General features: G+C 38.1%; 1 protein-coding gene across 2 annotated transcripts in view; it reads right to left on the bottom strand.

Moving 5' to 3' along the window:
- Positions 1-6902, bottom strand: part of gas2b (growth arrest-specific 2b) — an 18222-nt gene extending 11320 nt beyond the window's left edge. For both annotated transcript variants that reach the window (XM_057338598.1, XM_057338589.1), the window contains exons 1-3: positions 6823-6902; positions 3726-3891; positions 63-172 (exon numbers count right to left, since the gene is read on the bottom strand). In XM_057338598.1, coding sequence (XP_057194581.1) covers positions 63-172; positions 3726-3870 — 255 coding nt within the window. In that variant the 5' untranslated portion in view covers positions 3871-3891; positions 6823-6902. The remainder of the gene's footprint in view (positions 1-62; positions 173-3725; positions 3892-6822) is intronic.
- Positions 6903-14492: the final 7590 nt, after the last annotated feature.

The raw sequence follows: 14492 nt of genomic DNA on the forward strand, positions 1-14492 counted from the left end.
TTCAGATTCTATAGCCTACAGCTTCTGAGCTTAAGATCAGAAGCGCTTATTTCTTTAAGTACCTTTCCACTGCTGGCCAGAATCATCCTCTCTTGTATCTCTTCTGCAAGCTGACATAAGACCACGCCAGTGTCCAGTCTGTCCATGAAACTCTCAGCTGTTATATCCAGACCTGAACATTAAAAAAGAGAGCCAGAGAGACAGGGGGCATCAGCAGTGATGTGATATACTGTACAGGAACTAGATACTATATAAGTAGAACTATTCTACTAATAAGTAGAAATAAAGTAAAAAAAAAGCTTTCAGAGAAGTGTAAACTAATACAACAGGGTTTTAATGGTTGCTGGTTCACCTTTATAAATCCTCTCCTCCTCTTTAATTCATAATTCTTTCTGTACTTAGGCAACCTAAAGATGCCCCAAAAATCCTCTAAGTAAACTTACTCTGAGATTCTCACGGCCGTGCAGATGCATTCCTGAGGCCTGGGTGTTAAGTACATACAGATTCAAATACAGCGGTACTGAAGGAGGAGTGAGGGCCCTGGGGAGGAGAAATTCAGGAGGTGGTGGAAGAGGGAAACCACAACAAAAACAGAAATCCTGAGGTGCAGAACGGCAGCGGATAGTCATTAGTTCAGAGAGTAAGAGAAGTTTGTAATGAAACAAAAGAGATCCCCCGTTGTCTGCTAACCACACAGCCATACCACTGCTGTGAGATCAACAGGAAGAGAGGTGCATGAGGACGGGTTAGTCAGAGAAAACCAACATCAGCTTCTAGACACTAAACATTTTGAGGTACCACCGGCTTGATGGGTTAAAGCACAGGTGTCAAACATGGCCCGCCCCCTCATTTTATGTGGCCCGCGAGAGCTTACAAATTATTGTATTGTTATTATACATTTTATGTCCACGACCTGAAAATGCAACTCAACTTTATTACCTGCGCGATGACGACATCTAGCCAGTAGGTGATGGGTCGTTCTTGAATGATTCGTTCATTTTGAACGAATCTTTAATGTGACTCGGGAAGAACGAGTCGTCTCGGGGAGTGATTCGTTCAGTCGCACATGCGCAACATTCTATGGGTCCTGTACTGGAATTAGTAAATTAACTAATTTCTCTGTCCAAAGCTGTCACGTCACGTGACAAAAGAACGAACGACTCAAACCCGAAGACTCGGGAGGTGAACTAATCAATTCTCTTTCTGGCTCTGACTGCATTGGTAAAGCATACAGGGCTGTCACGTGATGAACGAACGACTCAAACCCGAAGACTCGGAAGGTGAACTAATCAATTCTCTTTCCGGCTCAGACTGCATTACGACGTCGTGAACGAACGAGTCAAACCCGAGGACTTGTCAGATAAGAGGTGTGGTGAGCTAATCATAGACTAAAAACCCAGGTAAACAATGAATTAATCTTTTCTGTTTCTTTTAGCATTATAGTTGTGGATTGTTTGTAATGTGATCAACGTTTGCATAAGTAGTAGATGTGTTAGGAAAGTAACATGTAACATTTTAATTATATTTTGCTAAAATGAACGAAATGAACGATATGACTCGAAAAAAGATTCGTTATTATGCTGAACGAGACTCAAAGGTCCAAGTCAGTAAAATGATCTGAACTTCCCATCACTAGTAGGTGGCAGTATCATATATTATCGCACAAATAAGCCCCTCCAGTGTGATCAGGACCCGACAGGAAGCGGAGGGTCTTGTTTCACATTGAAGGGGCTTATTTCGCGATAACAGCCGGCTGCTTGTACATTATCCCGCTTATTACACAGCTACTTGCCACATGGAAAAAAACTGGACATGAAATGTGAATTTGAAATATTTTATTAGCTCATTTTTACTGAATGCAGACCTAAAAGCTCTTTACTTTCGGTTTTAAGGTAAGAAATGACGTTCAAATGTCACGAACATTCAATTTGGTTTAATCATTTGTAAATATAATGTCATGTTATTTAAAAAACATATTTATATTTAATTTGTCAAAAAAACCTGTCAAAATGATTTGTTGCATCCGGGTAACCGTGTGTTATTAGTTTTGAGAGGTTGTTATCTGGGAATAATGAACCTGCAAATGTCGCAACTGGCCAATCAGAATCAAGCATTAGAAACGAGCCGTGTAATAAGTGAGTGATATGATATATAAATATTAATTAGACGCATCATGTCAAACAGAAAAATTGATGCAGAGGGGAGGCTATTTCAAGAGGAATGGGAAAGCAAATACATGTTTGTGCTTAATGGAAACAAGCCGGTGTGTCGGCAGAATTTGTTTGCAAATGCTTTTGCAAAAAATGATGCAGCCGTGAAAGCCAGCTTTATTGTGGCTGAAGAAATCGCCCGAGTTGCCAAGTGTTTTTCAGAAGGTACATTTTTAAAGCAGTGTATGCTGAAGATATGCCCTGACCAGAAAGGCGTTTAAAAATGTTAGCTTGTCAAGAAACACTGTGCAGACCGACAATGTTCATACAGAAACATGTCTTTTATTTTTTTTAATGTGGGTTTATGTAGAAATAGTATATCACAAATAAATGACTTTATAGCAGGGTTTTCACATGGATCACATATGTGCAAAAACAGCCAGCTAAGACAACCTGTGCTTTAGGGATTGTATACATATAACATCTAAGGCTAAATGTAACTCTTAACTGCCTGAGTAAGACCGTGATTAACAAAACCAGCAAGTCCCCCCAGCTGTCATTGGCTATTGAAGTCTTGCTTGCAATAAATCTTGATTACAGAATGTTCTTGATGACATATAGAGACATACTCTATGCATACGTGAGTGTGCTGGTGCTCATGGGTTGTCGATCTGGGACGGGTGAGTAGGCTGAGGGGGAATCAGAGTATTCTCACTACAAAAAACTAGACTACACTGGTTAAGAATAACCCGGGGTTAACGATTTCAAGTGTGAAAAGCAATCTTATGTACTATACTGTGATTACCGATTTTCTTGGAAGCTTGCAAGTGCCTATAGGATGTATTTGTACATTTCTTTTTATTTAAAATAGTGTTAACATTAAGGTATAGAAGTAAATGAAAGTACATTGCTATTTGGTTAAAGGGATACTACACCCAAAAAATAAAAATTCTGTCATCATTTACTCACCCTCCAGTGTAAATTTCTTTGTTCTGATGAAACAAAGAAAGATATTTGGAAAAATGTTATCAACTGACTTTTCTGGGACATCAACCATAGTAGGAACAAATAAATTATTAGTTTGTCTTTTGTTCTGTTGAACACAAAATTAGATATTTTGGGGAATTTAGGAAAGCAAACAGTTCTAGTAGTCAATGATGAGGATGTCAGTAGCTAACATTTTTCCAAATATCTTTCAACTGAACAAAGAAATGTATACAGGTTTGAAACAACTCAGGGGGGGTTATTGATGACATTATTTTAATTTTTGGGTATTGAGTATATATACAGTATATCCCTTTAAGGTGTATAGCAGTAAATGAAACTGCATTGCTATTTGCTTAAACTTGTAAATTTGCTAAATGTAATGTCTTTAAACCATCTCTTTCAACCACCATTTCATTTTAAACCACCATTTTAACCACCATTTAAATAAAAAAATTAACTAAAATTTAAAATTAAACCACCATTTTAAACCACCATTTCAGTTCTCTGAGCTTTCCCCAAACCTGCATTCTAAAAACCAGAAGCTGACAGTTAAGTTTATGTACTTATGAAAAAACTTTATTTTCTTACCAAGGATTCCGTTTAGCCAGATGGCCAGATCTTCTTTCATAGGCAGCAAACTGGCTTCATGCCTACATGCCAGCCACTCGTTGTACTGGAGCAAACAGGAGAGGTCAGGTGCTGGTTCTCGCCGGGGACTAAAGGGTCCATTCATACTGACTCAAAAGGTGACCTACTGGATGAAGAAAGAAAAGATGGAGCTTTAGTTTAAATGTACAATTTGTATTGCTTCTAAAAGTCTATATAAACACTTTAACAACAAATTGGCAGTTTTGTTTTCATTATGTTTTATTTTTTAACTTTGATTTGATGAGATCCAACATGTCTTTAGAAAAACGCTCCTACAAATTACAGCAATTCTTGGATGGTCCAGAATGGTCTTGGATGGACGATATAAATGTGCTGCACGAATGAATTATAGTAGCACATCTGTTCCCTCAATGCTTCTGTTATGGGACACTGTCTGATCTTAGCCCAACCACTACTGGATTTACACTGTACCCGCAATGATCCAAATCTACCCATACCACATTCAGCTCTTTAAAGCTGACCAGGGTTGTTACACAAGGCATTATATTAAAATAATATTAGCCTACATAATCATACAATGCAACCGTATAAAAGCAGAAGCATTGAAATTACGTAAAAAGCACATATGACTGCAAATGATTTGTTATCCTCAAAAGAAAATTGCATTGCTCAGTGGTGGGAGACCTGAATTGAATCAATGTCTTAGATGCTTCTGACAAAAATCCTTATGGCAAATAAAAATGTTAACAGTTGGGAACTGCTAATACAGTCCACAGAAATAATTTTGGTGAAGCAAAAGATTCCATTTGCTGTTTGTTTAAGCTCATTGCTGTCAAGGAGAAAATAAAGAAAGCTCCCTTTTCCAACACATACAGTAGATGAAACAGTCAATGACTGTGCAGTTAAACCATTAAGATGTCTCATCCCAGAATGCATGTAACCCTGCAGCAAAACAAACAAACAAAAAAAAAAACAGTCACGCTCATTCAGGATAGAATTTAGTCCCTAGCTGAAGAATGCTTTGTCGTGTATTTTCCCCCCTACTCAAGCAACCATTCATCAGAGGGGCCTTTCACATGTAAAAACACGCTCCTGCTTCCCATAACTGTTGCGGTCTTGTAAGTCAGAGGAAGGAAGGCAGACACCTGTGGGGCAGATGTGTGCAATTCAACCACGCACAGAGAGAAACAGTGGTAAATGTAAGTTCACCCACATTTATTTTCTTAAAGTGATTGCCCAGAAGTTTTTGGTCCTTTGAGGGACCAGTGAGTTTGACAGGAGAAGGTTGTGTGGAGAAGGATAATGGGACGCATTTAGGTTTTGTTCTTCACAATTTTGAGAAAAAAGCTTTAATAAAGTCTCAAAAGACACAAAATAACAGTTGAAATAATATAAAGAATTAAAAAATAGGCTCCGCTGGAGCATGGGAAGCCCACACCACAGGATTGCAGCACACAGGTGCCACATTCCCACCTACACTGCAACCTGACCGCATAGTCAGACAAGAGGGGAGGAAGAGGTCTTCAACCAAACCCACAGAAAGAGGCTTTATGTTCACAACATACACACACACAAAGATTCACGCAACACTAAAAACACACACAGACCTGCGCTCAAGTTCACAGTTCACACACACATGTGAACATTCATTGATACACACTGACACAAGGCAGCACACATGAGATATAGATCAACTGCACCCATCCCAAGACCGTCATGCGTACATGACATTTGCTGTGCACGCTCATCATCAAACAGAAAAACCGGCCTAATTTTAACCTGTGTCGTGTTGTGTGGTTGATAATAAATGCTGAAAAAAACAAGCTAAAACAGATACAAACCACAGTTGTATTTAACTCGCATACCAACAAGTGTCGAGATGTACATCCAGCACAGTAAATCACATTTCTTTTGGCTGGCTAGTTCTGGCTTCTCCTACATCGCTAAATTAATGCTTTGAGCTGCCGTAGACAAAGGGCTTGACATTTATCATACCTAATATTGGGCTGACATGCAAAATGTAGACTACTTGTTCTCTCACGGAATTTCGCTATTAAAAAATCTCTGCGGTGTGTGATATATGCAACACCTAAGGCAACTATAATTTACTGCTGCGGTAAACCAGCATATACAGAGCAACTTGCAGTAGTGTTCGCACTACATGTTTTTAATAGCACATTTTACAATATCTATGAGAAATGTAGCTCAATGCAAAATATTTTAGTAACACAAATGTATATTTCAGTGAAACCACTATTAACAAAAGTGGGATATTGTTTATTGTGAGTGGCTGACAACCAATAATACAGATAGTGTATTATAATAATAACAAAATAGTGTGTCAGTTAGTAACATCAATAGAGATTTCCAAAACATTGCCATTAATTGTCATCAAACTGACATAGATATGATTTCACTATCATCAAGTCATTTTGAAATTACATAAAGTGACAGAAAAGAAAACTAAGACAGCCTTCCCAAGAACTGTGGGCAACATCTGCAAGATGCTTGGAACAAACCCATCTGCAAAGCTAACTTCAGAACTGAGCCAAAAACAAAAGGCAAAAGGTCAGGTAAAATAGGCTAAATTTGATTTAGTAAAAAGATGTTTGTTGATAAACTATATGCAATCTATTCTATGACATTTTTTCTGAAAACATTCTTACTTCACAGCATTTTAAAACGCTTAAAACTTTTCAGTTTCAAGTAATTTATTAGAGGCGTTTGGAGAGCTCCTGGATATTAATTTAATTTGTAAAATATCTAAATCATTTTATTTTTAGACGTAACTTTAAAATAAATTTGGTCAGGTGGAGTGAAATGCTTTAACACTGTAGTCTCTTATGCATTACACTAAACGTTGAAGACAACTCTGTGCCAATGATGTCAAAAACAACTCTTTAAGAGGTCATTACATCTGGTTTCAACGAAACTAACGAACAATGATGCATTCATTTACCTTTCAAATGAGTTACAAATCACAAGCTACCACGTTAAACTCGGTTTAGTTTTGTTCATTTATTGTATTTTAAGAGATTAACAAAAAGATGAAATACATAGGGGCAAATGGGCTTACCTCCTCAGCTATGCAGATCAGACAGCAATGTCAGTGTCAAACTTTCAATCTCTCCTCCGAACACACTATCGGTGTCAAGTTACATTTACACACTGGCGTGCTCATTCACTTTATGTCTGGGACGTGTTTGACAACAAGCCATGTGATCATTCATTATCATGGAGCTGACTCAGACACCATAGGGTTGTTTTAATTGGGAAGAACGACCCACGAATGTCCGTTTGATGCTTTAAAGTCGCACGTTACACCAACAATAGCTAAAAAAAAACACAGAGCTCTATTTTCAAGTGCAGATAAAGTTCACAAAACGCAGTTCAAAGTCTCAGACAGAAATATTGTAGTGTACACATGTTCAGTGAATATCTTCAGCTGATATCTTATTTGGGACCAATCTTGTGTTCTGCGTACAACATTTACATGCTGTTTCTGTCCGATAAGATCATTTTTCTCAATTTGCATAGGCTGCGCTATAAACAGACAAGCTTACGAAACGTGCAAACTATTTTAACCACATGTAAATCTGTAATCTTGTGTTGTTTATAGAAAGTCTCGATTTTTATCAAAACTACCTCTTGTTGCAGCAGACCATTAGCTGTAAGGTCCAGGACCGTTTGATTACCTGCGCCAGCAGATGGCGCTGGTGTCGCTTATTCGTTAGCCTATGTTCATTTACACTTACAGTATGCATCAAAGTTGCATTCAGTTTATTTGTGAAATCCTGCAGGTTTAAGCATATTTTTATTATTTATTTTTAGTTTTTTATATTTCTTGCGAAAGACTAATTGAGAAAGTGGAAATACAGCTTTTAAAATTATGTTTGTTTCATTATAGGCTACATTATTTATTAGGGTCAAAATGTGGGGGTTTCCTTGTTAGATTGTAAAAGGCGTGCCAAATTGTCTGCGTTTAGTGGTGGGATATGTCTGCTTTCTCCACCCACTCGGTTGTTTATGACGGAAATAATAGACGTGTATTCGTTCTCCTTCGTTAGAGAGTGGTAAATATTAGACCGTGTCGCGACTACACGTCAGGGATCACTACGCAGGACCGTAACAGATGGCGAATTTATGCGTTTCCTGGGCAACCAAGGAGCGCGTCTGGTGTTTGGATAGACACGCGCGATTCCAGCGAACACCGGGCACGTGCCTGACCAAATTGGTCCCTGGGGTCTGTGGGACCAGTTCAGCATCAGATGGGCCCATCACTAATTGTAGTTCTTTGTCCCACATTAATACCTTTCTTTCTGCTCGATATAGGACGTGTCAAGATCTTAAAGGCTATTTATAGCAATAAATTCAATTCAATAACGCGACTGATTGAGGCGCTGGGTCCAGCAATTTATTAACTAACTAGTTATAACAAAAAAGAATGCAGTGCATGGGAAACACTTACCGACTCGATGCATATCAGCTGGCTAAGTTGATTTACAGGTCATGTGCTCTGTGTCTTAATTTACTCGCAGATTTAATTATATCATTGCTTACTTGCCGACAGAGTGAGTGATGCGGTCACTGTTCATAAAGTGTCAATCCAACATCCGGGTCACTGGCCTGAGGGTGCGACTGCAGAGTAATTACCGCAGCTGTCAGATTGAACAGCAGCCTGTGCACTGCTGCTGACGTGTAGAGCTGAGTTGAAAATACGAGGTGCACATTTGGAAATTGTTTCAGTTATTTGAGTTTAGGCTGAGTATGTGTTTGTCCCTCATGCTTTGGTTTAATTTTGAAGACAGACAGAGTGAAAATCTAAACCTACATGTAGTTTTTTTTGGCTTGGATGGCTTCCAACAAGATCTTTAGGTTTTGCATAATGTCAGTTTTATTATAAAGACTTTATTTATTACTCGAGCAGTTTAACAGAGAGGGAACCTCGCGATTTATTTTAAAGTCGTCACTAGGTGGGGCTGCAGTACAGTAATCCTATTCATGACTGAGAAACTATTCTTATCATTATGATCAGACTTTGTTCTTTGATTCCAAATAAAGGTTTAAGTGTTAATTATATCTAATTTTGTTTTTGTTTGTGGCGTAAAGACACTAAAGAAAAACAAAAACAGGAAAACATTCGTGTGATCCCTGTGGTCCTGATGCAACATCATCGACTGCTCACGCCCCTCTCTCTCTCTCTCTCTCTCTCTCTCGCGCTGTGTGTGTGTGTTATAATAAGATTATGTGTTGAGCAGTGATGAGATCAAGTAGCTGTAATATAATTATCACATGATGGAGAATTCGCTATCAGTACATTATCAGTTTTCAGTCTGTTTTCATTATCAGTCTTTCATCAGGTCTGTAACAATGCCCAAACACTCGAGCAGTTCAGTCTTTTACACAACAAACATACAGGTTGAATTGAACACCACTACGCCATAGTGGTTTCTTAATATGATTAGAATGATCTCTCTTTCTGTCTTTCCCTCTCTCTTTCATACACGCAAAACACACACACACTCACACACTCATGCTGTTTTTGATAATGGCACAGTCTCAATAATCCATTGATTTTATTCTAGTTTGCAAAATACTCTGACAAACACATTCCTTCTTTACTACTATTAGCATCTCTGTCTCTATGGCAACCTTCCCCGTCTCTAAAAATCCAGAGACACATGACAAAGAGAATGAGATGGAGAGAAAGAGGGTCAAAAGAGCCAAGGCCAGATGGGCATTCTGTTTTGAATGAGCATGCAGCTTTTTATAGCAAATACAGCAACACAAGTGGAAATATTCTCTCTCTCTCTCTCTCTCTCTCTCTCTCTCAATTTAATTTCAATTTAAGTGTGCTTTATTGGCATGACAAAATGTACATTCGTATTGCCAAAGCATTTTACTTTGTTGTTTTGTTTGGGTTTCCCAATGAGTGGTATAGTTTTGTTTCATGTGTGTTGTAATTTGGTTGATTGTGATTTTGTCAGTATTGTTGTGGTTGAGAGCATCAGTAGATGTTAGGACTGAAACATCAGGACTGAAGCTCTGGACCAGCTGACAGAGAGGATTCATTTCTTTGCTAATCTCGTGGTGTTTCAGGGCTTTATAGTGATATGAGTGAGGGTCTCTGTGTTTTAGATGTTTCCAGAATTTGATTGCCCTTTTATTTTATGATCAGTAGATATTTTTGTGTTGTCAGTGCATTTGTAAGATATTTTTACAGAGTTCTGCATGCAGGCTCTCAATTGGATGTTTTTCCCATTTAGTAAAACCACACTTCACTGCCATAGAGGGCAATCGGTTCAATTACTGATTTCTAATTGGGACTTCTATAGGACATCGACGTTTGATGGCATAGAAGGCCATGCGTGCTTTAGCTCTCATTCACTGTAGAAATAAAGTTTCCTGTGGATGTGATTTTTAAACCCAGGTAATTGTAGTGTGGTGTGTGTGTTATGGGGTTTGTGCCTAATGTAAATGTGTGTTGTGATAGTTGGGATCTGGATCTTTTCTGAAAGGTGATTATTTTAGTTTTACTAAGGTTAACTGTCAGCGCCCAGGTCTGACAGTATTGTTCTAGCAGGTCCAGGTTCTGTTGTAAGCCATGTTGAGTGGGAGACAACAGAACCAGATCATCTGCATAGAGCAGACATTTGATTTGTGAGTCGTGTAGAGTGAGGCCGGGCGTTTCAGATCGCTCTAGGACGGTTGCCAGTTCATTGATGTAAATGTTAAACAATGTTGGGCTTAAACCGCAACCTTGTCTCACTCCACGCTCCTGATAAAGCTATCAAGTAGGTTTTGTGCTGATTTTTATGCCGCATTTACTCTCGGTGTACATTGATTTAATAAGGTCATATAGGTTTTACCACCTATGCCACTTTCAATAAGTTTGTAAAATAGTCCTTTGTGCCAAATTGTGTCAAAAGCTTCTTTAAAGTCTATAAAGCATGCATATATTTTACCTTTATCTTGGTTAACATGTTTTTCAATTAAAGTATGAAGCGTGTAAAAATGATCGGTTGTGCGGTAGTTTGGTAAAAATCCTTGACTTCTGCTCAGGACATTGTGTGTCGTGATGAAGTCTAAGAGTCGAGCGTTTATTAAACTACAGAATAATTTCCTCAGGTTACTACACAAATGCCTCTATAGTTGTTAGGGTCAAAGTTGTCTCCGTTTTTAAAGATTGGTGTTATCAAGCCTTGATTCCAGATGTCAGGGAAGTGACCTACACTCATAATCATGTTAAATAGTTTTAAAATGGCCAGTTGGAATTTACAGTTTGTATGTTCTATAAATTCGTTTAAAATACCATCAGGTCCCGACGCTTTTTTGCTTTAAGGTTTTTGATTAAAGTTCTTTTTCAGTTATTGGGAAGTCTAATGGGTTTTGATTATCTTTGATGGCTAATTCTAGTTTTTCTAATTGTTTGATGTTTGATTTTGCTCACGGTTTGTGTCTGTCTGTACTTTATTAAACAATTACTATATTTCTCCATTTTAAATTGCCAATTTTTCATGATCAGTTTTTTTCAGATTGTTCCAATTATCCCAGAATTGATTTGTATTGACTGGCTTCTCGATTATTGTCAACTGTTTTGGGGTGTATGGGGATTTTTTGGTTCTGAGTGTATGTCTGTATTGTTTTAATGTAGCCTACCGTTGACAATGTACAGACCCAGACTTCGACAGAGCTGCAGGAGATCTTTCCCATTTTTATTTACAATACGGTCATGATTATTTCTGTGGATGTGAGAGAATGTGTTATTAATGCAGGTCAGTTTGTTGTTGATATATTTACTTCCTTGTGTGTCGGTGAAGTCTGGCTGTAGTCCTGTTCTGGTGTTCAGGTCCCCACAGATGAGCACATTTCCCTGGGCCTGGAAGTGACTCGTCGTCTCCTCTAATGTTGGGAACGTGTGTTCTCTGTAGTACAGAGACTCTGACGGCGAGACCTCTCTCTCTCTCTCTCTCTCTCTCTCTCATGCACACACACATGCACTGCAGAAATGATTGTCTTGAAGCAATCATTTGGAACATTTATTCACAAATTTAATGTTTGATCTAATTTAATTTAAAGAAATCCATCACATTTAACATGCCTGTTTTTGAATAGATCCGCATAGAGCGCCTGTACATAAAATCTTGCTTTTTGCTGTAGCCATTCTGTGGTGTTGATAGGATAGTGGATAAGAAGACAGATGTGGCCCAGAGCAGACTGAAGATGATTTTCATTGGTTCAGGTGGAGTTTGTGGGTGGGATAGAACACCCCAGTGTTGACTGCGTCAGAATGTGCGTCAGATTCTCACGTTTCAGAATAGTAACCTTAAGGGAAGGGTAAACGGAAGAACATTTTTTCTGATGTATGAATTTAATACCACACCAGTCAAAGTTTCACATTTCACACACACGAGCATGTTGGTAGCCTACTTTTGTGATTTATAGACATTGACCTAATAGTTTTAGCTATACTGAGCTAATACTACACCACTATAAACCACTACACCTTACCCTCATTTTGTATTTACCTTTTTTAATTGAAACTTTATTTAGGAAGTATTTTAAATGTCAGGTTTTTCTACACTGCGAGGCTATGTTTGTGACAATAGTATAGGATAATATCTATAGAGCTCCCTCTCTGACCTTGATTTGTCCATTGAGTCTAGGAAAGACTAAATCTCTCGGGTGATGTAATTGGGGAAACAGGTGTAAGTGTCTCCAGGTTCAGGATGACTCAACACATAGGCAGAAGTACAACCACATTTATTCATTAAAATTCATCCAAATATGCATGCTTCTTGTTCATTCAAATTTTTGGAACATGAATAGGAGTATGTTAAAACAATCTCAGAAATGAATAACTCTGTCTTTTAAGTTCTGTCATGTTCCTTTCTGTCCGTTAATTGATATGAAAGACCAGTGTGTTCCCTGAACCATGGTAGCGTGGTTACATTCAAAGAGAATAAAGCTGAGTCCAGTTTTGTTTTCTCTTTGAAACTAAATACAATACCGTATATATGTTGACCTGTCTGTATGCAAATGCATGTGTTTCATGCTGCATGCATTGTTCTAGAAAGCTGCATGACAGCTGTGACCAGCAGCTTTTCTTCTTTCTACCAAACGTTTTTTCTTATTATCTTTCTATTTGTTTACCACCCCGTATCTAACACAACCTTTCCCTCTTCTGCTGTTCTGGCCAGTAGTCTCTGAGTGACAGTAGCAAGTTGATCCAGACTGCTGTATGCTGAAATAATTGGACAGGAAGTACTGCTCGGAGTGTGATTTACAGACAGTGTACAAAAGAGATGTGTTTTTTTGCACATGCATTTTTGAAAGTGCAAGAGATGATTATTGATTTGTCTAACCAATAGAAGCGAGAAAAAAGCTAGAAAAGTACAAAGAGAAACAGAGTGTACTGAGGTGATGACTCAACAGGCCCACCACGTCGATCACACCACACTGCAGTGTGTGACTCACCTAACACAGGTGAAATGATAAATGAATAAAAAGCAGAGAAGAGCAGACAGAGAGAGAGAGAAACTGAGTGGATAAATAAAACCTGATATGCGTAAGATGTTAGCAAAAATATGTTTAGTCTTTCATAGGGTTGGGAATCGAAAATCAATTCCAATTCTTGAATAGGAATCGAAAGTTTATGAATTGGCTACTCGAAATTACATTTTCTTTGCAAACCAGTCAATAAGCAGGCTAAATGACCATACAGGTTGATATCTAAATGTTTTACAACCCTAACTGTGGAATCGAAATCAATAAGCGGAATCAGAATTTTGTTAAAGTTAAAAAGAGATACCAACCCTAGTCTTTCAGGACTTGTGAAAAACAGATATAAACCTGAAAAATAATAGAATGCTGAATATCCACTGAAAAGTGTGTGAGAAAAAGTGTTCACAGGCAATTACAGCCCACAACTCTTCATTACGTTTAATTATCTTCATTTAGCTTAAGTAACAGCCAAACTGCTGCCAGCCTGTCTACGCGTGGCTGGTTCCAAAGTGGAACTTGACAGCAGTGTCCAAACCTTGTTCGGTGCATGGCCTCTGCAGATATTTATGTATTCCACGTGACATTTTAAGTCATAAAATAAGAAGTGTCATACAGCTTTTTAAGATCTGTGCTCACACTTAAAGGAGGTTTTATTTTCACTTTTGATGGGGTGTGTTAAATCCAATACGTTTTATGTGTCGATGTGTGTATAGTTATTTTATCACGGCAGTTACAACACCTATTACTCAGAAAGCTGTTAGTCAGTTCATCCGTGCAGTAGATAGCAGTGTGCCATGAAGTAATTAATAATGACATCAGAATGTATCAGAATGTTGTGATCTCTCACTTCCTGCAAAACAACCTGTAAACCTGTAACTGCATTATGAAGCTCCTGTCATACAAAATAACACATACTTTTTGTATATATTTATATTATATATAGTTTATTTTATATATCTAGTGACATACATAATATATATTTTAATATATAATATTTAATTTCTTCCAGAACTAGGCAGATATTATGCAGAAGTGGATGCACCAAGCGGTTAAACACAATTTTAAATATTCTTGTTTCTCTTTATTTCTTTTCAAAGTGTCTGTCGGTCTTGACCTATCTTGTTTTATCACTCTCTCTCCTCTCTGTCACCACGCTCTCTAATCTAAGAGCTTTACTTCCCCTCTGTCACCTCCGTGTGACTAATCAAATCTGCAGAGGAGGTGTCTACACAACAGGAGTGA

This window comes from Triplophysa rosa, linkage group LG1 (genome assembly GCF_024868665.1).
Source record: "Triplophysa rosa linkage group LG1, Trosa_1v2, whole genome shotgun sequence".
In the NCBI taxonomy this organism is placed as follows: Eukaryota; Metazoa; Chordata; class Actinopteri; order Cypriniformes; family Nemacheilidae; genus Triplophysa; species Triplophysa rosa.